At 27.6% G+C, this 19,552-nt stretch overlaps 2 protein-coding genes and 1 pseudogene across 5 annotated transcripts in view; 2 read left to right on the top strand and 1 right to left on the bottom strand.

The window, feature by feature from the left end:
- Positions 1-29: 29 nt before the first annotated feature.
- Positions 30-3,447, bottom strand: LOC145942751 (uncharacterized; annotated as a pseudogene). Its single transcript, XR_014426418.1, has 3 exons — positions 3,176-3,447; positions 2,706-2,833; positions 30-2,517 (listed from the first exon to the last, which is right to left on the bottom strand). The product of XR_014426418.1 is annotated as an uncharacterized LOC145942751 (transcript).
- Positions 3,448-3,496: 49 nt separating this feature from the next.
- Positions 3,497-7,951, top strand: LOC145942750 (uncharacterized). Of its 3 annotated transcripts, XM_083049754.1 has the most exons (8): positions 3,497-3,884; positions 4,406-4,566; positions 4,631-4,991; positions 6,304-6,371; positions 6,480-6,678; positions 6,753-7,001; positions 7,088-7,336; positions 7,410-7,951. In XM_083049754.1, exons 1-7 carry the CDS (start codon positions 3,647-3,649, stop codon positions 7,321-7,323), a joined length of 1,512 nt encoding a protein of 503 aa, XP_082905880.1. In that variant the 5' UTR covers positions 3,497-3,646; the 3' UTR covers positions 7,324-7,336; positions 7,410-7,951. The 3 variants fall into 3 exon arrangements, with proteins under 3 accessions (XP_082905880.1, XP_082905879.1, XP_082905881.1); XM_083049753.1 differs by having other exon boundaries at positions 6,753-7,336; XM_083049755.1 differs by lacking the exon at positions 3,497-3,884 and adding an exon at positions 4,149-4,258 and having other exon boundaries at positions 6,753-7,336.
- A 3,270-nt stretch (positions 7,952-11,221) lies between these two features.
- The window catches only part of LOC145942847 (F-box only protein 21-like), a 142,382-nt gene continuing 134,051 nt past the window's right edge, over positions 11,222-19,552 (top strand). The window contains exons 1-6 of the mRNA XM_083049927.1: positions 11,222-11,534; positions 12,169-12,246; positions 12,552-12,641; positions 12,817-12,863; positions 13,617-13,956; positions 14,328-14,377. The gene's annotated coding sequence lies outside the window, so the exon portion shown is untranslated. The remainder of the gene's footprint in view (positions 11,535-12,168; positions 12,247-12,551; positions 12,642-12,816; positions 12,864-13,616; positions 13,957-14,327; positions 14,378-19,552) is intronic.

Genomic DNA, 19,552 nt, shown 5'->3' with positions numbered 1-19,552 from the left:
AATATCTAAATAACCTAATTACTAGAAGAGAAAGTTTATGGATTCAAATTCTTTATATAAAAATTAACTCGAATTTTTGATATTTTGCACTCTTTAAAATGAAAAATATAAAAAACTATACATTACAAAAAAACTCATCAATTTAAAACCTTTATTATCAATCCCGATGACAACCAAAAGACAATCCACTCACGTAGGTATTATTAGGTAAATTCATCACAACACAAGGTTGTTTGATGAGAGACAGTTTGATGCACAGCATTTTGCCAATTCCTTTAATTTTGAGGATATGTCTTAAAGCAACGTAATCGTTTTGAATTAATAAACGTCTGGAATATTTTATCGTTTGCACAAGAAGTAAAATTTTCCCTAATGGTGACATGACAATGTATTTTATCTTCACAACTTTCCCATCTTTTATGATGGCATAAGAATCATTGTTCTTCTTCTTATCGACATATTGGGAGGAAGTATACCTCATTCCATTATATAATAATCTATTAAAAAAAGTAAAATTGTTAACGTTAAAATATCCAAAACGAACAAAGCATTCAAGCTCCTCTTCAGACAAAAGCGAAACATCACGTTCTCCTTTCCCTAGAAGAAGTGCTCCATCAGAACGTACAAAAAATCTAAGTCTCTTATTTAAAACTTTTTCTGAGAAATCAATAGTACTTTCAGATGACACAAGCTCCTCACATAGAATAGGCAGTGAATTGAACATAAGAAACTTACGAGCAATCTGTGAAACAACCTGAAACGGACTCTGATATAGTTGTAATAAATGTCTATTTTGTCCTTCATAACAAAATGCGTTGTGTGTCCACAAGGGACCCCAGTTTATGACACATTTGTATACATGGGTAAGAAGATGAAGATTGTAGATTGTGTATTTAGGTTTAAAATATTTTTGGAAGTAATAATAGTACTGAAGAAACAGGTTGTGCGCCTCCTCAATTTCAGTACGAGATACAGAATGTTGAAGGAGAATATTAGTTGCTTGAGAGAGCATAGCGAGATGAGTCAAGTATTTGTCTTTAAGTAGGCACCTTGTAAGCATGGTATGCAATAAAACAAGAGCCACGACTTCCATTCTGAAGCTTTCCACTTACAACAGTGTTCGATTGAACGAGGACTTCTAGTTATTCCTGTTGGAGGTTGTATGCTAAGAAGACGGCTATCTATTGTGTCTGTCAAATTTTTTAAAGCAATTCTATCTGTCATATCTATCCAACATTTCTTTTTAGTAGAATCAAACAGGTATTCCATATGAGATTTTATCACACCCAAGAGAATAGCATGCATGTAATCAACGACAAAACCCCAAATCAAATCAAAATAAGGTAGATTTATCAAAATAGATGGGCCCTTGACACCTTTATAATGTCGCTTATCTATACGTGATTCATCTTTATTTTCATAAGCTCTTTTTGCATCCTGATAAGTGGATTCTGCCGTTCTTTCATCTGCTATCTCAGAGAGGATATTAAAACACCTCGATCTTGGTCCTGTTTTCTCCTGCTTCTCATAACAGAATGTGCAACCATAAAATGCATGGAAAGATTGCATGTTGAGAAGTTGCCACCGTGCAACAGAATCAGTTACAGCACATAAAGGGATGACTTTACTGACAACCTCTTTTCCCTCGTAAATCCAAGAAAAACCCTCAGAGGATAGTTTATTTGCTTCTTTAACAAAGGGTTGCAAGAAAACCATTTGATTCGGATCTTTAGGTCCAACATATAGTCCAGCAAGAAGCATATATCTGCTACGGTCTTTAAATGGAAGTTCATTGATGGTTACATAAATAGGCCACAATGATTTACCAGTCGACTTTCCAGTTTGTACACCGTCCGTAAAGAAAGAAAATGAAAAATTAAAAGGGGATGAGAGTATTCCTCCAGAACCACAGTGCTTTTTGTACTGCTCTCCGTCATATATATCTTCGAAAGCATCAGAGCGATCTTTCTTGCGATTAAATCTATGGGTTAATAATGAGGATGCTATACATGAATCATTTACTAATTTTTGTAACTGCGACTCTAATGATATGGATAAAAAAAAGTTTGATGGCTGAGATACATCAACATTATTAGCACAATAAGAACAATGCACAGATTCTGGCAAACAGCTCTTTTCCCCTAAGTATACTTCACATGTTGGACAATAGATGTGATAAGATATGCTCTCTTTTTCTTTCTCTATGTATTGAAAGTACTTATACTTTGTTTCTGGAATATTTTCCTTGTCGTAAATTGAATTGACCATTCGGAGAATGTCAAGCTGTGCCTCCCATGTTAAATTATGTCTCACTCCTAACACAAGGCACATGAAAACAACATCACCAGCTGTAGTGCTTGTACAGTTACACAATCTCTCTAAGAATTTCTTATTCTTTGTCTCCATACTGTTATTATGATCAATAAAAGAGTCTTCCTCTGATGATAATTTAGGCCTTGAGTCTCTCTCTGATGATGAGGCAGACTCTGAACTTTTTGATGATAAATCTAATATCAACTAAAATTAAAAGGAATATCAGATTTAGTTGATTCTGTCATATCAGTGATGACTTCTTGTATTGCATTAGAATTGCTCTTAAAGAAAAATGAAATGCAAGATGAAAACAAAATAATCATTAAGAAAATGGGCATCTTATTCTACTAAAATATAATATTCAGAATTTTAAAAAATTATTGCATACTTGCCAAGAATGTGACATACGTGAGTCATCAGTAACTCTATTGACATACATAAAATTGTCTTGTGATATTGTATCCGTCCTTTCAACATCATTCTGTGATGTTGACATTGTTGTAAATAATATTGTATTATTCTATAATTAATAATTATAATATAACTAATAATTAATAATATATTAATATAATTAATCCTTATTACTTAAAAGTGATGATTTGGTACAATATTTAAATTTTAATACATACTGCTTGATATCAAACACAAGTAAAATAATATGAATCAATAACTAATTTTTTGTGTGAAAGTTCTGAAGTATAACATTTAAAAAAAAATTTTTTTAATTAATTTTTTTGATTTGGTAATATTAAAATTTTAATACATACTTTGATATCAAACACAAGTAAAATAATATGAATCAACAAATTTTTTGTGAAAGTTCCGCCGAAGTATTACATTTTTTGTTCATTGAAAATGTTACCTGGTTAGAATTATGAGAGTTTTGATATGCCCCATTAGCAGCTCGTTGTCGCGATAAGCGGTGGAGCGAGGGATATTTTCCTCAGTGTACAAAAAACGTTTGTAACGTCCCATTTTAGATTATGCTTTCAATTTAAATTAGTAAAGAACAATATGTAAATTAACTGAAATATTACTTAAAAAGCGGTATCTACAATGAGAATTTAAAATGTATCACACTACGATTGCATCTGCGATTGCGATTCTTTTTCAGGTAACAGTGATTGTATTCGTTTATTTGTCGAGTCCAGAGAGAAACTCTGGTCGAGTCTATTGTACGCAGGCCTGAGATAGAGAAGAAGGCGGAAAAACGAAACCTAACCTAACGTGAAGCAGACGTGTGAAACTGCGAACTGCGAGTGATCTGTGAATCCGTTTTATAAAAATTTCAATTTCGGGTGTAAATAAGTTGTTTTTTATTTTAATCTTTATTATGAGTGAAGTGGATAATTCTGGGTGGTATGCGTTGGTGAAGTATAAAAGTGGCAATGAAACAGAAGTACTACCAGTGCATAAAATCAAAGTAAAAATCAGAAAAGGTGAACGGGTAGCATTCAATCCGAAATCTTTAACTGATTTTGAGAAAACAAAATTTTATACCGTTAATACTGCGCACGGCAGCAAGGATGGAAAAGAGCACAAGTGGTATGCTCTAATCGGATTGCTTGCTGGTAAGTAATATTGTCCTAAGTCTAAAACCTAAAAATCATAACCTAAAAATGTTGATGGATTGTATAAAGATAATTGAATGCACCTTAGAACATATATTTACTGGAAGGGGAATTGAGCATCAAACCTGCATTCAAGAGCTGTGCGAGAGAGAAAGGTAGTTACTGACCATCATTCGCAATACGCATGCGCTGATATCATCGTGAGATGATTTATCTGAATTTGGTTTTGACATATTCAAAAAGTCAGTGAAATCAAACAAATCGTCCCATTGCAACGACGATATCAGCACATGCGTATTGCGGTTGATAGTCAGTCACTACCTTTCTCTCTCGCACAGCTCTTGAATGCAAGTTCGATGCTCAATTCCCTTTCGGTGAATATATGTTCTAAGAAATATTCAGATAGTATTTTTATAATTGTTTGAAGGTGGTCTTTTGAATCATTTGTTTTCAGTTTACGAGAACAATTCAATTACAAAATTAAATAAAAATAAATAAAAATTAAATTTTTTGGTTTACAGAATCTCGAGAGGCATTGGAGCATGCCATACATATAAAAAGAATTAGTTGGCCTATCTTGTTTAGTGAAAACGAATCAAAACCAAACTTAACTGATGATGCATCAGAACAAGCTAATATGAACTCATGTAATATGACCATCATCAGCAATCGTGATTTGACTGTAAATATAATTTTTGCAGATGTTTGACATATGGCAATTTACTGATACATTTTCTTTGTTTCAGAAAAATAGGAAAAAGACTAAAAAAGATGCTACCGATGCAATCCATGCCAAATTATTGTCATTTAGGAATCTAAATTCAAATAATACATGTGATGCATCAGTAAGTGTCGCAGATGATGAAGACATAGTTCAACGTTTACGAGAAAATGAAGAGTTGAAATCTTCATTGAAGGCACAAAGGAATAATTCACCTAAAGTAGTGAGAGATTATACTGATATTCAAGAATATCTGCAGAAAATAGAGACAAAAATAGAAGAAATGCAAGAAAATTTTCAGAAGAAATTGGATCATGCAGGAAAAGTAAACTTGGAGAAATTCGCCGAGTTGGAGAGAAATATAACAAATGTAGGGGACTCGATAAGTAAGTTCCCACAGCCTTATCCGTATGTGCAACATTGGTTGAACAGTTTGCCCGAAAATGAAAATATTGAAGACTAATAAACTTACAATTAGAGTAATATATTACCTACACATATATTGATAATAAATAATAACAGTAATACAAATTTATAAAAATTAATATAATAAGCAAAATACTTAGACTCATCTGCGCACAGTATAGAAAATATTAAGAATAAATATTAAATATTAGAAATAAGAATTATTTTAAAATATAATAAAATTGAGAAAACTGATATAAAAATACAAATTCGAGTATGAAGGACTAATTAGTTAGTAAAAGCCCTTTATACTGAATTTGTATTCCTATATCAAAGTTTTTTTATTTTATTATTTTAAAATAATTCCTATTCCTCTGTGTGTGTGTGTGTGTGTGTGTGTGTGTGTGTGTGTGTGTGTGTGTGTGATATTTAATATTTATTCCTAATATTTTTTCTATTGTGCGCAGTATTTAAGTAATCAAAATAATTAGTGTAGTATCAAAGACAGCTATAATTAAAAAGTTTACTTGAATGTTAGTCATGATATTTTTATGGAAGTAGGGCATGACAACCGTCGAAAACATTATTTTGAAACTACTTCTATATAAGCACTGTTGTAAGATGCAAGAAATATAATACATGGTTGCTGTGGACTTCGAAAAGTAAAAGGTCTAAAAAACGTTAATATTTGATGTGGAAAACTTGACAGTTAGAGAATTTTAAAATACGACATGTGACAATATTCTAAAGAAGCCACTACGTGATTCATTTCAACATGTACAAATTCTTGTGCGATATAATGCTCCACATGTCATTATGGCAGATTTGGTACGTTGTTGTCTGTGCAATCTAATTGTAATTGGTTTCGTGTTTATTTTAAAGTAAATTATTTGATTAAGTTAGATTTCGCTTTTATTTCAACTATGAGTTTCAAGTGATCTTTTGTGTTCTCTCGCTAATCTGGAGATTTCCTCCACTTTTAAGGTATAATTTGCAGTCTTACGCTTTTCTTGTGTGATGAATGTGAAATGGCATGTTTTTATTTTATTTTATTTTCATATATAGCACATTAGTAATACTAAAAAGTTTCTTGATTGATGTTTGAATTTTTTCTTGTACATATTTCTGTGCTTGTAAAACATGAAGAGTTAAGGCTTTGTATATTAAAACCAATTCCGAGCTCTTATAAAACATTATGTGTGACTTTGCATATAAAGTAATTGTAAAAAATGCATGTCTGAAATAGAAATGGAGATCACTGTTATTTATTCATGTTGTCTATTCATGTTTTAGGAATGAGACCACCACTGTCTTCTACAAGTTCAGCCTCCACCAGTGAGGTTTCGTCAGACACAGAGAAGGTAAGTTGAATGCTACTTCGTGAGAGAGATTAAGGGAGTTCTGTGCAACACTTTTGATTGCTTTCTATTTCTCTAATTTCATTAATTTCATGTGTTCTCCCCTACCAGGTACCTCTTGGAGATGGAGTTTTCTGCTCCAAAGCAGCATATACCAAATTAATAAATGTGGAAGAAAGCCACGCTGACTGGGCATATGCTCTTCTTAAAGGAGTCTTCGGTGAGAAAGCGCACCTTATGAGGGTGCGAATCAGGAACAAACATACTGAGAACGAAAAATTTCCTTCGAACTTCCTCATGGTGGCCAAATGTGGGTACTGTTTCAAATAGATTTTTTTAAATTATATAATTTTAGATTATATTAAAAACTTCGATTTTTTACAGCCCTACACCGCGATTGGTTAGTAAAACAGAAGATTTGGGATAAGAATGGGCAGCTGCATTCAAAATACTCAACTACAGAAGTGGAGAAGTATGTGAATGCACTCCCCGCTTATCTCGCAGATCGGGCCTATGATATGCAAGGCCCTCGGGGCGTTAATATGAAGAGAAGAGATGGAAACCTCGACAATAATGCCCCTCAGCGTAGACGAAGTGGACCCACCGATTTAAAGCGCAAATATACAAGAAGAGGTCAGTCGCAGCTTCAAATAATGCAGCAACTCCAACGACTACCACATCTACAGCAAAATAATAATCAACAACCATTGCCATCTCAGCAATCACTACTGCAACAGCAGCTACCGCAGCAATTAATGCACCAAGAACCGCCACTCCAGCAACAATCATCACAGTTGTCATTACAACACCAACAACCACTCTCATCTCAGCAACCACTATCGCAACAATTATTTTATCAGGAACTGCCACCACAGCAACAATCATCGCAGTCCTCATTACAACCGTTCGATTTTTTAAATATTCCGCCATCAACATCAAGAGCAACGACATTTGAGAATCTTCAATATGTACTATTAAATTTAAAAACAATTTTGTTAAATATTTTATTGGTTTGATTTTAACATTTTCTTTTGTTTTTAGGACTACTACAGCCACATACACCACTCTTTAAGTCATTAAATTGTGACTGGTATTTATTTCTCTTTGGTTGTGAACTATTGGGTTACAGAGTGTATACTCCCTGGAAAAACCTGGAAAACCTTGGAATTCTCAGGGAATTTTTTTCTACCTTGAAAAATCCTGGAATACTCATGGTATTTATTTTTAACTCAGGGAATTTTTAAAAAAATGGCCTCTTTTTAATTTCATTTTTAAATCTATTTTTAAAGAATATAAAACTTATTAAGTTTATATAAAGTAAATTAAAATAAATTTTATTATAAAATATATATTAAAAAATATTTTATTTATGTTAAAAAATTATGTATAACAGAAATAAACTTATTTTAAAATTGTATTTAAAATTTTTTTAAATACTTTAATTTTACCTGAAATTTTGAACAAAAGTATCTGGAAAATCATGGAATCCTCAGGGAATTTATTTATAAGATTTGAGTATACCCTGGATTAGTTGGAGTGTGTATTTTCACATAATAAATGATTTTTGTTTATATTTGATTGTATTTTTGTCTTTCATTTTTCAGTGATTTTTCCTCAGACTAAAGATTAGTTTATAGAGGCCGTAACTGCTTTCAGTAACTGTAACTGTAATCGTAACATAAGGATTTGATTAATCGCGTTGCTTGATTCGGCATATGGACTGCCGAATCAAACAATAGGATTGATCAAATCTTTATGTTACAATTACAATTATGGTTACAGAAAGCAATTACGATCTCTATAAACCAGTCTTAACAATTACTGAACGTTTACAAATCCATAGTAAACGTTCTTTACGACGTTTTTTCTAACAAGAATAAACGCCGATTAAACGCTTAATAGAGGCTGCACACAGTTTTCAATGATGAAAGTAAACGTCTATTAAACGCTTAATAGAAAATTTATAAATGTTATAAAAACTCTCAGCAAACGTCCTATGTTATGTAAACGCTGTGCAAACTCTCAAAAACGCTATATACAAACGCCTTTCAAACGCTGCAGTGTTGCAATTTCTGCTCTACAAACTCCTTACTGACCGTTTTTAAACTCTCAACAAACTTCTGCAAACGCTCATGTAAACGTCAAACAAACGTGCATAAAACTTCCTATTTTCGCCAGGGAAGTCTAAAATTAAATAGCGTGATCGACTAATTGTAAGTTGTTAATGATGTAACCAAAGCGTTATAAGCAAACATAGAAATGAATATTTACATGACTTTAAATGGACAACCTTTAATATTTTACATCGTGAAACACATACTAGGAAATGAGAGATAGCTGAAATGTTTTATATAAAAAAATTTAACAACACGATTAACCTACATAAAGACACAGAGAATTTAAACCCTATTTATGATAGAATAATAAAGGATGTCTAACTTAGTTCGTTTTTTACCATCTATACGAAACGTTTAGTACAGATGAGAGAATTGTAACATGTTGAAAAAAGAAAAAAATTTTAAGTAAGGTATGTTTTAATCATTTACTTTATAATAATTGTTGTTTTCAACTTGGTTTGCGCTATGCTTTTATAAAATGATTCCTTCTATATAGTATTATCCTTTAATTTTAGACTTGATAAGGACCTGAACCAAAGGTCGAAACGTAGTCTGTATATTTATATATGATATCGAATTAAGAAAGATCAATTAAGCCAGTTGGGTCGTTTACAATAATTGCTTAATTATAATTATTTTTTAAATGTTCTGAAACGTGTATGTATTATCGCAATAATGATAGCTGTGAAGATATTATATTTTCTGTTTTATATATATATATATATATATATATATAGGTATATATATAAAGTATATATAAATTACATTACTTTAAAAAATTATTATTAATTTTTATGACATGAAAATATATTTATATATGTATCTATATTATATATACCTATATCTAAATATATTTTTATGTATAATATGAAGTGTTGTTTATTTATGTCATAAAAATTAATAATAATTTTTTAAAGTAATATAATTTAGAAATTAATTTAATTAGAAAAACAAAAAGTAAAAATTTTTAAAAACCGGAACCGTAACCGAAAAAATCATAATTTAAACGATTTCGGTTTTTTTATTTATCAAAAAACCGAAACTGGAACCGGAACAGTTATTCAATATTTTATTAAACCGTAACCGAAACCGAACCCTAATTTTGTTTCGGTCCGGATCCCTGATATATATATATATATATATATATATATATATATATATTGATTACTGATTTAGAGAGATAGATTTATTACTGGATTAATTTATTTACCGAATTTTTTGCATTTATATATACAATGTGTTTGTAGTTGTAAAATTATTGAAATATTTTCAATATTTAAAAATTCTTAAGTATCGCCTTTAAAAATATATATTTTTAATAATTTCTATATATTCCAATAATAATAAATATAAAAAAATATATATATATACCGATAGACTTGAACTCAAGTTTTCAGGGTGATAGACCGAACACCTTGCATTGAGCTATTTATATGTTATTCATAAGTTCTTTATATTATTCTTTATGCAGCTGATATTTTTATACAGTAACATCAATAAGAAATCAAGATAACACATACTTGTCAATCACATATATATATATATATATATATATATATATATATACATATATATATATACATATATATATAAACTTATAAATATTTTAAATATTCTTTCTAAATTATACATATAATAATCCTTAAAAAATATATTTTTTAATATTTAATAAATCATTATTCTATAATTTGAGATACATAATATATGCGAGATACGGCATACAATAAGATACAATTATTGGAAGATATTGTTAGGAGCAAGATCTAAGATATCGTTATCCTCGTTTTACATATACAGAGAAACAAAGGTAATACGATAGCCGGTTCTTGTTGACATTATCTTTCAATAATCGCATCCGTGTGCTCAACATATTAGTATTTGTGCCTACATGGACGCTACTACATACGCGATGCAAGAGAGACAAAGACAGAATGATTATCTCTCTCCTTGTCAAGCTGTCAGTATGTTATCACGAAAATTTCCCCAGTTCCTTAGATCTAGTGAGAATCGTATCGTCCAGATTTCTCATCAAATAAGTGACATAGCTTCGTGATTTTTTTTTTAATATATTCTTTATATAATAATGCAATCAGCTAAAGAGCCCGATTTTGCATTTTTGCTCTTAAAAATTTATAATAAATTAAATACGGACTCGCGGCTAACCCAACCTTACCCGTTGCTAACTGCACATTTCCCCAAGTTTATTAAAAAATTTTATTTTCACCTTTTTTTAATAAAATAGCTCTTTAGCTGATTACAGTCGAGCTTACTGATTAAGAATATCGTAAATTTAATGAGATTCATTCAGTATTTTGGCTAAAATCTGGATTATACGAATCCGTAATTCCCGGCCGGCCGACAGGCGTCACCACCGTGTCGCCTGCCGACCCTTAAGAATGAATTCCGCGTACAAATGAATGTTGGGAGCATTGAATCGTGCCACGGGCAATTAGCAGGAAGTATTAATTAACTCGTGCGATCACGGTTAATCAACCTACCTACGACAGTCCGCCGGGCTACGCCGCTTAGCCGCTTTTTCTCCGAATCGATCGATCTCATTGAACATTCTATTTATTAAGAGGTATGTATCATTTGGCGTCATTTATTTGTACGAATCGCATCGCGTTCAAGCTTTTGTGCTTTGGGAAAACTATATTTTGGATGTGAGATATTTAATCAATACATAATTTATCGTTTTCAGATGATTGTGTCGCGCGCTAACCGCGCGAAGTTCGCGCCGCACAAAGTGTTGCATTACGTCACGATGTACTACGTCACAGCGTACTACTTCACTACATATCGCGAATATCGAAAGTGGCGGATGGTTATATATCGTCGTTATTTATCCGTTGTTATTTATGCAATCCGGTGCGTAGTGCGTGCAATCGGTGTCGAGAATGCCGTACAAAGTAACGGGTGATCGTTCTATCGTATTATTTAATGCGGGAAATCGAAATCTGTAATGCCTGGTCGATGAAAATGCATCTCGGCGAACGATTTCCGAAACGACGCAACAATCAACGAAAATATAACCGCGTTTCAACGACCGGTGAGTAAATTGATTTTATTTAACTAATTATACCTATCATCGAATTTATATCATCGCCATTTATTTGAAATATATATTAGCCAGCACATAAAAACCGCTAATATAATAATAACATAATATTATTTAGGATATAAATTGATTTTTGAGATTAGCTCAGAAATAAATTTACATTATACATATATACATATATTTAAATTTATAATATTTTCGATAAGCACTCGCATTAAAAATTTCATAAATATCTTAAAGTTATTCTTTTTTTTTTTTTTTTTTCAAAAAACGCAATAATATAACATTGGTTAAAAAAATCTATTTTTTAAATTAGCTCAGAAAGAAATTTAAATTATACATTATATATATTTTCAATAAGCATTCGTATTAACAATCTCATGAATATTTTAATGACTTCTAAAAAGTCTCTAATGAAAACGATTCTATGGAATTTAATTAAATGAGATATGTGAAAAGTTTAATCATTTTAATTACTTATTATGAAAGACATTGAATGCATTTTCATTAAGAATTTGACTCTTGCTTCATTATGTAATAAAATCATATTTACGATATTGGTCCCATCTGAATATTTATATATTTTGTGTGCTGCTACAATTTGAATTTTATTTATATGTTACAGATCAACATAACTGACTGTCTTGATAATTTGAGAGGAGGAGGTCTGGGAGACATTGGGCACCAGTCGAACAATCATGGAGTGAGTATTTATTGACTTTATTTAGTTCAATTACTAAATAAAAATTTATAAAATAAAATAAAATAAAATAATAAAATTATTATAAATCAAATAAAAAATAATTATAAATTAAATAAAAATTTAATAATTGTAAATTAAATAAAAATTATAAATTAAATAAAAATTTATAAAATTATTCAACTATATTTCTACTTGCTCTCTATTGTAGGCATGGAAAATAAAATCCAATGCGTACAGTAATAATTTTCTAAAATATTAATTATTTTTGGCGCTACTACAATTTGAATTTTAATTGTATGTTACAGATCAACGTAACTGACGACTGATGATCTTGACAATCTGAGAGGAGGAGGAGGTCTGGGAGAGACGTCGGGCACCAGCGGAGCAACTATTGTGTAAGTATTTATTATTAATTCAATTATTATTAAATAAAAATTTATAAAATTTTTAAATTATATTGCTGTTTATTATTTGTATGCATCGAATATAAAATTTAATGCATACAAAATAATAATTTTTTTAAGTATTAATTATTTTGATCAGTTCTATAATTTTATTTATATGTTACAGATCAACGTAGCTTCAATGCAGTTAACTCCGCTATTGTGCATCGACCGGTGAGTGAAAAATTATTTTATTACAAAAGGTAACGGTTTTGTAGAGATTAGATTGTGTGGAAATGTGTAGATCTAGATTGTAGCTTGTGTATAGACTGTAGATTTTGTAGATAGTTCCGTTACCTTAAAATGAATGGGTTATTAAAGATTAAAAGTATAATAAAGATTATGAATACAGTTTAAGAATTACAGTTTAAGAAAAGGAAAAGAAACATTTTATATAGTAATACATAATATATTCAATCTAATTTATTTTAAAAGAACATACTAACAATTATATTAATTGTATGTGTGATTATAAATTTTAAATGATTAAATAATTATAATTACATTATTATTATAATGTACAGATTTTATATTATATATTTTGTAATCCATTCATTTATGTTGATTGATCATTTGAGTTTACATTAGTTAAAATAAAGTTATATTTTAAAATATATAACATATCAGATATTTTGCGGATATTTTGAGAATATATAATAATTTTGGACTAAAAGAAAAAGTAATAGTGATATAAAATTTGCAGAAAAATTCATGATAATATCTTAAAATTTTTAGTACGAATTATGTTATTTTATTTTATTTTTTTTTACTTTTGTGATTCATCGATTGCGCTATCGTGTAATTCGGAAATAAACTGCAAACCGCGAATATATTAAAATTGATTATCGAATTTTCGCGGATTCATAACAAAGAACGTACAAAATTCCTTTTATATATAATATTAATTTATTATAATTTTCATTAAAGGGGGGTGTTATCGATATTATAGAATAGTAATTATTAAGAAATGACAGTTATTACTAATGAAGCACATATGGTGTGCTTGACATCGCCATAAAATTGAGCGATATGATCGGCAACACGACGGTCTAACAATAAGACACAATCGGACGGTAGTGTCGCGCGTTCAAGTGCGGGAGTGTCGTTCAAAGTATCGCGCGTTTAAGTGCGGGAGTGTCGTTCAAAGTATCGCGCGTTATCATCAATCAGCAGACTTTGACTTGAATTATTGGACAATCCTGATCAATCTGACCTGAGAGGAGGAGCAGGACTAGGAGGCATCAGGCACCGGCGGAGCAACTTTGTGGTGAGTGTTTATTATTTATATAATATTTATATAATATGATGTATATGTATAATATTTGACTTGTTATAAATCACGTATTTTTTTACGCATAGATATTATATAATTCTATTTATATATTGAATAATTTAAATAAAGGAAAATTAGAGAGAAATAACTCTATATGTATAAATATTATAAAAGTTTTTTACATTTAAAAAAATAATCTTTACAAAATTTATAAAATTATTCAATTATATATACCTATCTACTGATTATTGTACGCGTCGAATATAAAATTTAATGTGTAAAATACTAATTAGATATTAAAATACTAATTAGATAATAATTATTTAAAACGCTGTTATAATTTATATTCTATTTGTATGTTACAGATCAACGTAGCTTCGATGCAGTTATCTCCTCTGCTGTTGAACATCGATTGGTAAGTGATAAACTATTATTTTATTACGAGGTAACGGTTTCATAAATATTTGATTGTAGAGATGTAGATTTAGAATGTAGATTGTAGACTGTAGATTGTAGATAGTTACTATCCGTTACCTCAAAATGAATAAACACACAATTAATTAGGATGAATATTTCAATTTAAAAAAAAAAAGATAATTTATATAGTCTTTTTTAAATATTTTCTATTATCGAAGTGAGAATTATTTTATTCATGTTTTCTCATATATTTAAATGCGCTCTTTCTTTCTTCATCTTTTTTAACAAGTTTTAATTATTAGGTGCAATGATTAATTTTTTTGATTGTTTAATGTCGCGATTTAATTATCATAACTTCAAGTTATGACACGTCTTTTTTTAAACACCGGAAAAAAACAAGTGCGCGCTACGCGCATTCTTCGATTTTATATACTAGTTACTAGAACAACACAATCGCGCGCTACGCGCGCGCCATTCTTCGATTTTTTGTTAAAAAGAATATTTAAAAAAAAATAAAATAAAGTTTGTATAAACTTGATTAATATTTTTTCACAGAAATCAGCTGATTAAAGCATTAATTTGATAATTAAATTTTTAAATAATAATATGGTAAAAATAGTAATATATTTAATAGTAATATAATTAAAATAGTATTATGTTGTAAATAATATGTTATAATACCTTCTTCTTGATTAATATTTTTTGATAGAAATCAGTTGATAACTGTCAAAAATATTATAACATATTATTTAAAACATATTATTTAAAAAATTAATAAGAAAATTAATACTTTAATCAGCTGATTTCTGTCAAAAAATATTAATTAAGCGAAAATTTGTTAATTAAATTTTTAAATAATATGTTATAAAAATTAAAATAATAATATGTATTAAATAATATATTATAATACTTAAATTTCGATTGTTATTTTAGAAAACTATCAGCTGATTTCTGTCAAAAAATATTAATCGCAGCTAAGGCATTATAACATATTATTTACAACATATTACTATTTTAACATGTTCCTATTTTAATTTTTATAACCTATTATTATTTTAAATTTTAATTAGCAAATTAACGATTTATTTAAATTTTAAACTAATAATATGTTATAAAAATTAAAACAATAATATATGTTTTAAATAATGTCATAATTCTTTTTGACAGTTATCAGCTGATTTCTGTCATAAAATATTCGAGTTCAAAATATTATAACATATTATTTACATCATATTATCACATTTTTATGAAATTAATTTTATCTGATATAAATATTTTTAAAAAAAATTTTGTCCATTTTTTTTTATAACGATAATTTTTTCACATTAAATTCAACAATAATATTCAAAGAAATTATAATAAATTTTCTTTCGATGTAACAAAGTAAAATAGATTAATTTATACCTAAATGATACCAATATATATAATTATTACATTATATTTGTATAACTATATATAAAACTAAAAATTATGAATTAAAATTATTCAAATATATATATAATCGCATTTTTAAGAGCAGCTGTTTAGATCATTTTAATTACTTATTTGAAAAACATTGAATGCGTTTTCATTTTGAATTTGACTCGTGCTTTATTATGTAATAAATTTATTTTTAATAAATTTATTTTATATTGGTTCCATTTATATATTTATACAATTTAAATAACTGAGATCTAAGATCATTTCAATCATTTTAATTACTTATTGGAAAGACATTGAATGCATTTTCATTAAGAATTTGACTCGTGCTTCATTATGTAATCAATTCATTTTTACGATATTGGTTCTATTTAAATATTTATATAATTTTACACATTTAATTAAATTAAATGTGTGATAAGTTTAATCATTTTAATTACTTATTTGAAAGACATTGAATGCATTTTTATTAAGAATTTGACTCTTGCTTCATTATGTAATAATTTCATTTTTACGATATTGGTCCCATCTGAATATTTATATAATTAAATTAAATTAGATGTGTGATAAGTTTAATCATTCTAATTACTTATTTGAAAGACATTGAATGCATTTTCATCAAGAATTTGACTCGTGCTTCATTATGTAATAATTTTTACGGTAGTGGTCCCATTTAAATATTTATATAATTAAATTAAATTAGAGGTGTGATAAGTTTAATCATTCTAATTACTTATTTGAAAGACATTGAATGTATTTTCATCAAGAATTTGACTCGTGCTTCTTTATGTAATAATTTCCTATTTACGATAGTGGTCCCATTTAAATATTTATATAATTAAATTAAATTAGAGGTGTGATAAGTTTAATCTTTCTAATTACTTATTTGAAAGACATTGAATGTATTTTCCTCAAGAATTTGACACTCCTTTAATTATATAATAATTTCATTTTTACGATAGTGGTCCCATTTAAATATTTATATAATTAAATTAAATTAGTTGAGTGATAAGTTTAATCATTCTAATTACTTATTTGAAAGACATTGAATGCATTTTCATTAAAAATTTGATTCGTGCTTCATTATGTAATAATTTCATTTTTACGATATTGGTCCCATTTAAATATTTATATAATTTAATTATATTAGATGTGTGATAAGTATAATCATTTAAATTATTTATTTGAAAGTCATTGAATGCATTTTCATCAAGAATTTGACTCGTTCTTCATCATGTAATAATTTCCTTTCTACGATATTGGTTCCATTTAAATATTTATATAATTAAATTAAATTAGATGTGTGATAAGTTTAATCATTCTAATTACTTATTTGAAAGACATTGAATGCATTTTCATCAAGAATTTGACTCGTGCTTCATTATGTAATAATTTCCTTTTTACGATAGTGCTCCCATTTAAATATTTATATAATTAAATTAAATTAGAGGTGTGATAAGTTAAATCATTCTAATTACTTATTTGAAAGACATTGAATGCATTTTCATCAAGAATTTGACTCTTGCTTTAATTATATAATAATTTCATTTTTAAGATAGTGGTCCCATTTAAATATTTATATAATTAACTTAAATTAGTTGAGTGATAAGTTTAATCATTCTAATTACTTATATGAAAGACATTGAATGCATTTTCATCAAGAATTTGACTCTTGCTTTATTATGTAATAATTTCATTGTTACGATATTGGTCCCATTTAAATATTTATATAATTTTACACATTTAATTAAATTAAATGTGTGATAAACTTAATCATTTTAATTACATATTTGAAAGACATTGAATGCATTTCCTTCAAGAATTTGACTCTTGCTTTATTATGTAATTATTTCATTGTTGCGATATTGGTTCAATTTTAATATTTATATAATTAAATTAAATTAGAGGTGTGATAAGTTAAATCATTCTAATTACTTATTTGAAAGACATTGAATGTATTTTCCTCAAGAATTTGACACTCCTTTAATTATATAATAATTTCATTTTAACGATAGTGGTCCCATTTAAATATTTATATAATTAAATTAAATTAGTTGAGTGATAAGTTTAATCATTCTAATTACTTATTTGAAAGACATTGAATGCATTTTCATTAAGAATTTGACTCGTTCTTCATTATGTAATCAATTCATTTTTACGATATTGGTCCCATCTAAATATTTATATAATTTAATTAAATTAGATGTGTAATAAGTTTAATCATTTTAATTATTTATTTGAAAGACATTGAATGCATATTCATTAAGAATTTGACTCGTGCTTCATTATGTAATATATTCATTTTTACAATATTGGTTCCATTTAAATATTTATATAATTAAATTAAATTAAATTAAATTAGATGTGTGATAAGTTTAATCATTTTAATTACTTATTTGAAAGACATTGAATGCATTTTCATCACGAATTTGACTCTTGCTTCATTATGTATTAATTTCATTTTTACGATATTTGTCCCATTTAAATATTTATATAATTTTACACATTTAATTAAATTAAATGTGTGATAAGTTTAATCATTTTAATTACTTATTTGAAAGACATTGAATGCATTTTCATCAAGCATTTGACTCTTGCTTCATTATGTAATAAATTCATTTTTACGATATTGGTCCCATCTAAATATTTATATAATTTAATTAAATGAAATGTCTGATAAGTTTAATCATTTTAATAACTTATTTGAAAGACATTGAATGCATTTTCATCAAGAATTTGACTCTTGCTTCATTATGTAATAATTTCATTTTTACGATATTAGTTCCATTTAAATATTTATATAATTTAATTAAATTAGATGTGTGATAAGGTTAATCATTTTAATTACTTATTTGAAAGACATTGAATGCATTTTCATCAAGAATTTGACTCTTGCTTCATTAAGAAATAATTTCATTTTTACGATATTTGTCCCATTTAAATATTTATATAATTTTACACATTTAATTAAATTAAATGTGTGATAAGTTTAATCATCTTAATTACTTATTTGAAAGACATTGAATGCATTTTCATCAAGAATTTGACTCTTGCTTCATTATGAAATAATTTCATTTTTACGATATTAGTCCCATTTAAATATTTATATAATTTTACACATTTAATTAAATTAAATGTGTGATAAGTTTAATCATTTTAATTACTTATTTGAAAGACATTGAATGCATTTTCATCAAGAATTTGACTCGTGCTTCATTATGTAATATATTCATTTTTACGATATTGGTCCCATTTAAATATTTATATAATTTTACACATTTAATTAAATTAAATGTGTGATAAGTTTAATCATTTTAATTAATTATTTGAAAGACATTGAATGTATTTTCATTAATAATATGATTCGTGCTTCATTATGTAATAAATTCATTTTGTCGATATTGGTCCCATCTAAATATTTATATAATTTAATTAAATGAAATGTGTAATAAGTTTAATCATTTTAATTACTTATTTGAAAGACATTTTATTCATTTTCATCAAGAATTTGACTCTTGCTTCATTATGTAATTCTTCTGCAAAATTTATATATTAACTGTGCAATAAATACATTAGTCTACGAAGTTAATATTATTATGATATATATAATATATATTGAGATTCCTACTGTGAAGAATGTGTAAACAAGTAATTAATCTCATCGATGAAAAAACAGTATTTTAAATTTATAATTATCTTATAAATTTTATTTCTTAAATGTTGACGTTGATTGAAATGAAATACATCATCAAAT

The sequence above is a fragment of the Prenolepis imparis genome, unplaced genomic scaffold (assembly GCF_030444845.1).
Source record: "Prenolepis imparis isolate NDT839.2.m4 unplaced genomic scaffold, iyPreImpa1.0 SCAF_11, whole genome shotgun sequence".
NCBI classification, from domain to species: domain Eukaryota; kingdom Metazoa; phylum Arthropoda; class Insecta; order Hymenoptera; family Formicidae; genus Prenolepis; species Prenolepis imparis.
This window is presented reverse-complemented; position numbering and strand designations above follow the sequence as displayed.

Bases quoted from the DNA above. Each gene is read 5' to 3' on its own strand.
- LOC145942750 (XM_083049753.1), top strand. From the start codon at position 3,647: ATGAGTGAAGTGGATAATTCTGGGTGGTATGCGTTGGTGAAGTATAAA. The intron at 4,992-6,303 runs GTAAGTTCCCAC...TTCATGTTTTAG, and splicing joins AAATGTAGGGGACTCGATAA to GAATGAGACCACCACTGTCT. The intron at 7,337-7,409 runs GTACTATTAAAT...TTTTGTTTTTAG, and splicing joins CATTTGAGAATCTTCAATAT to GACTACTACAGCCACATACA.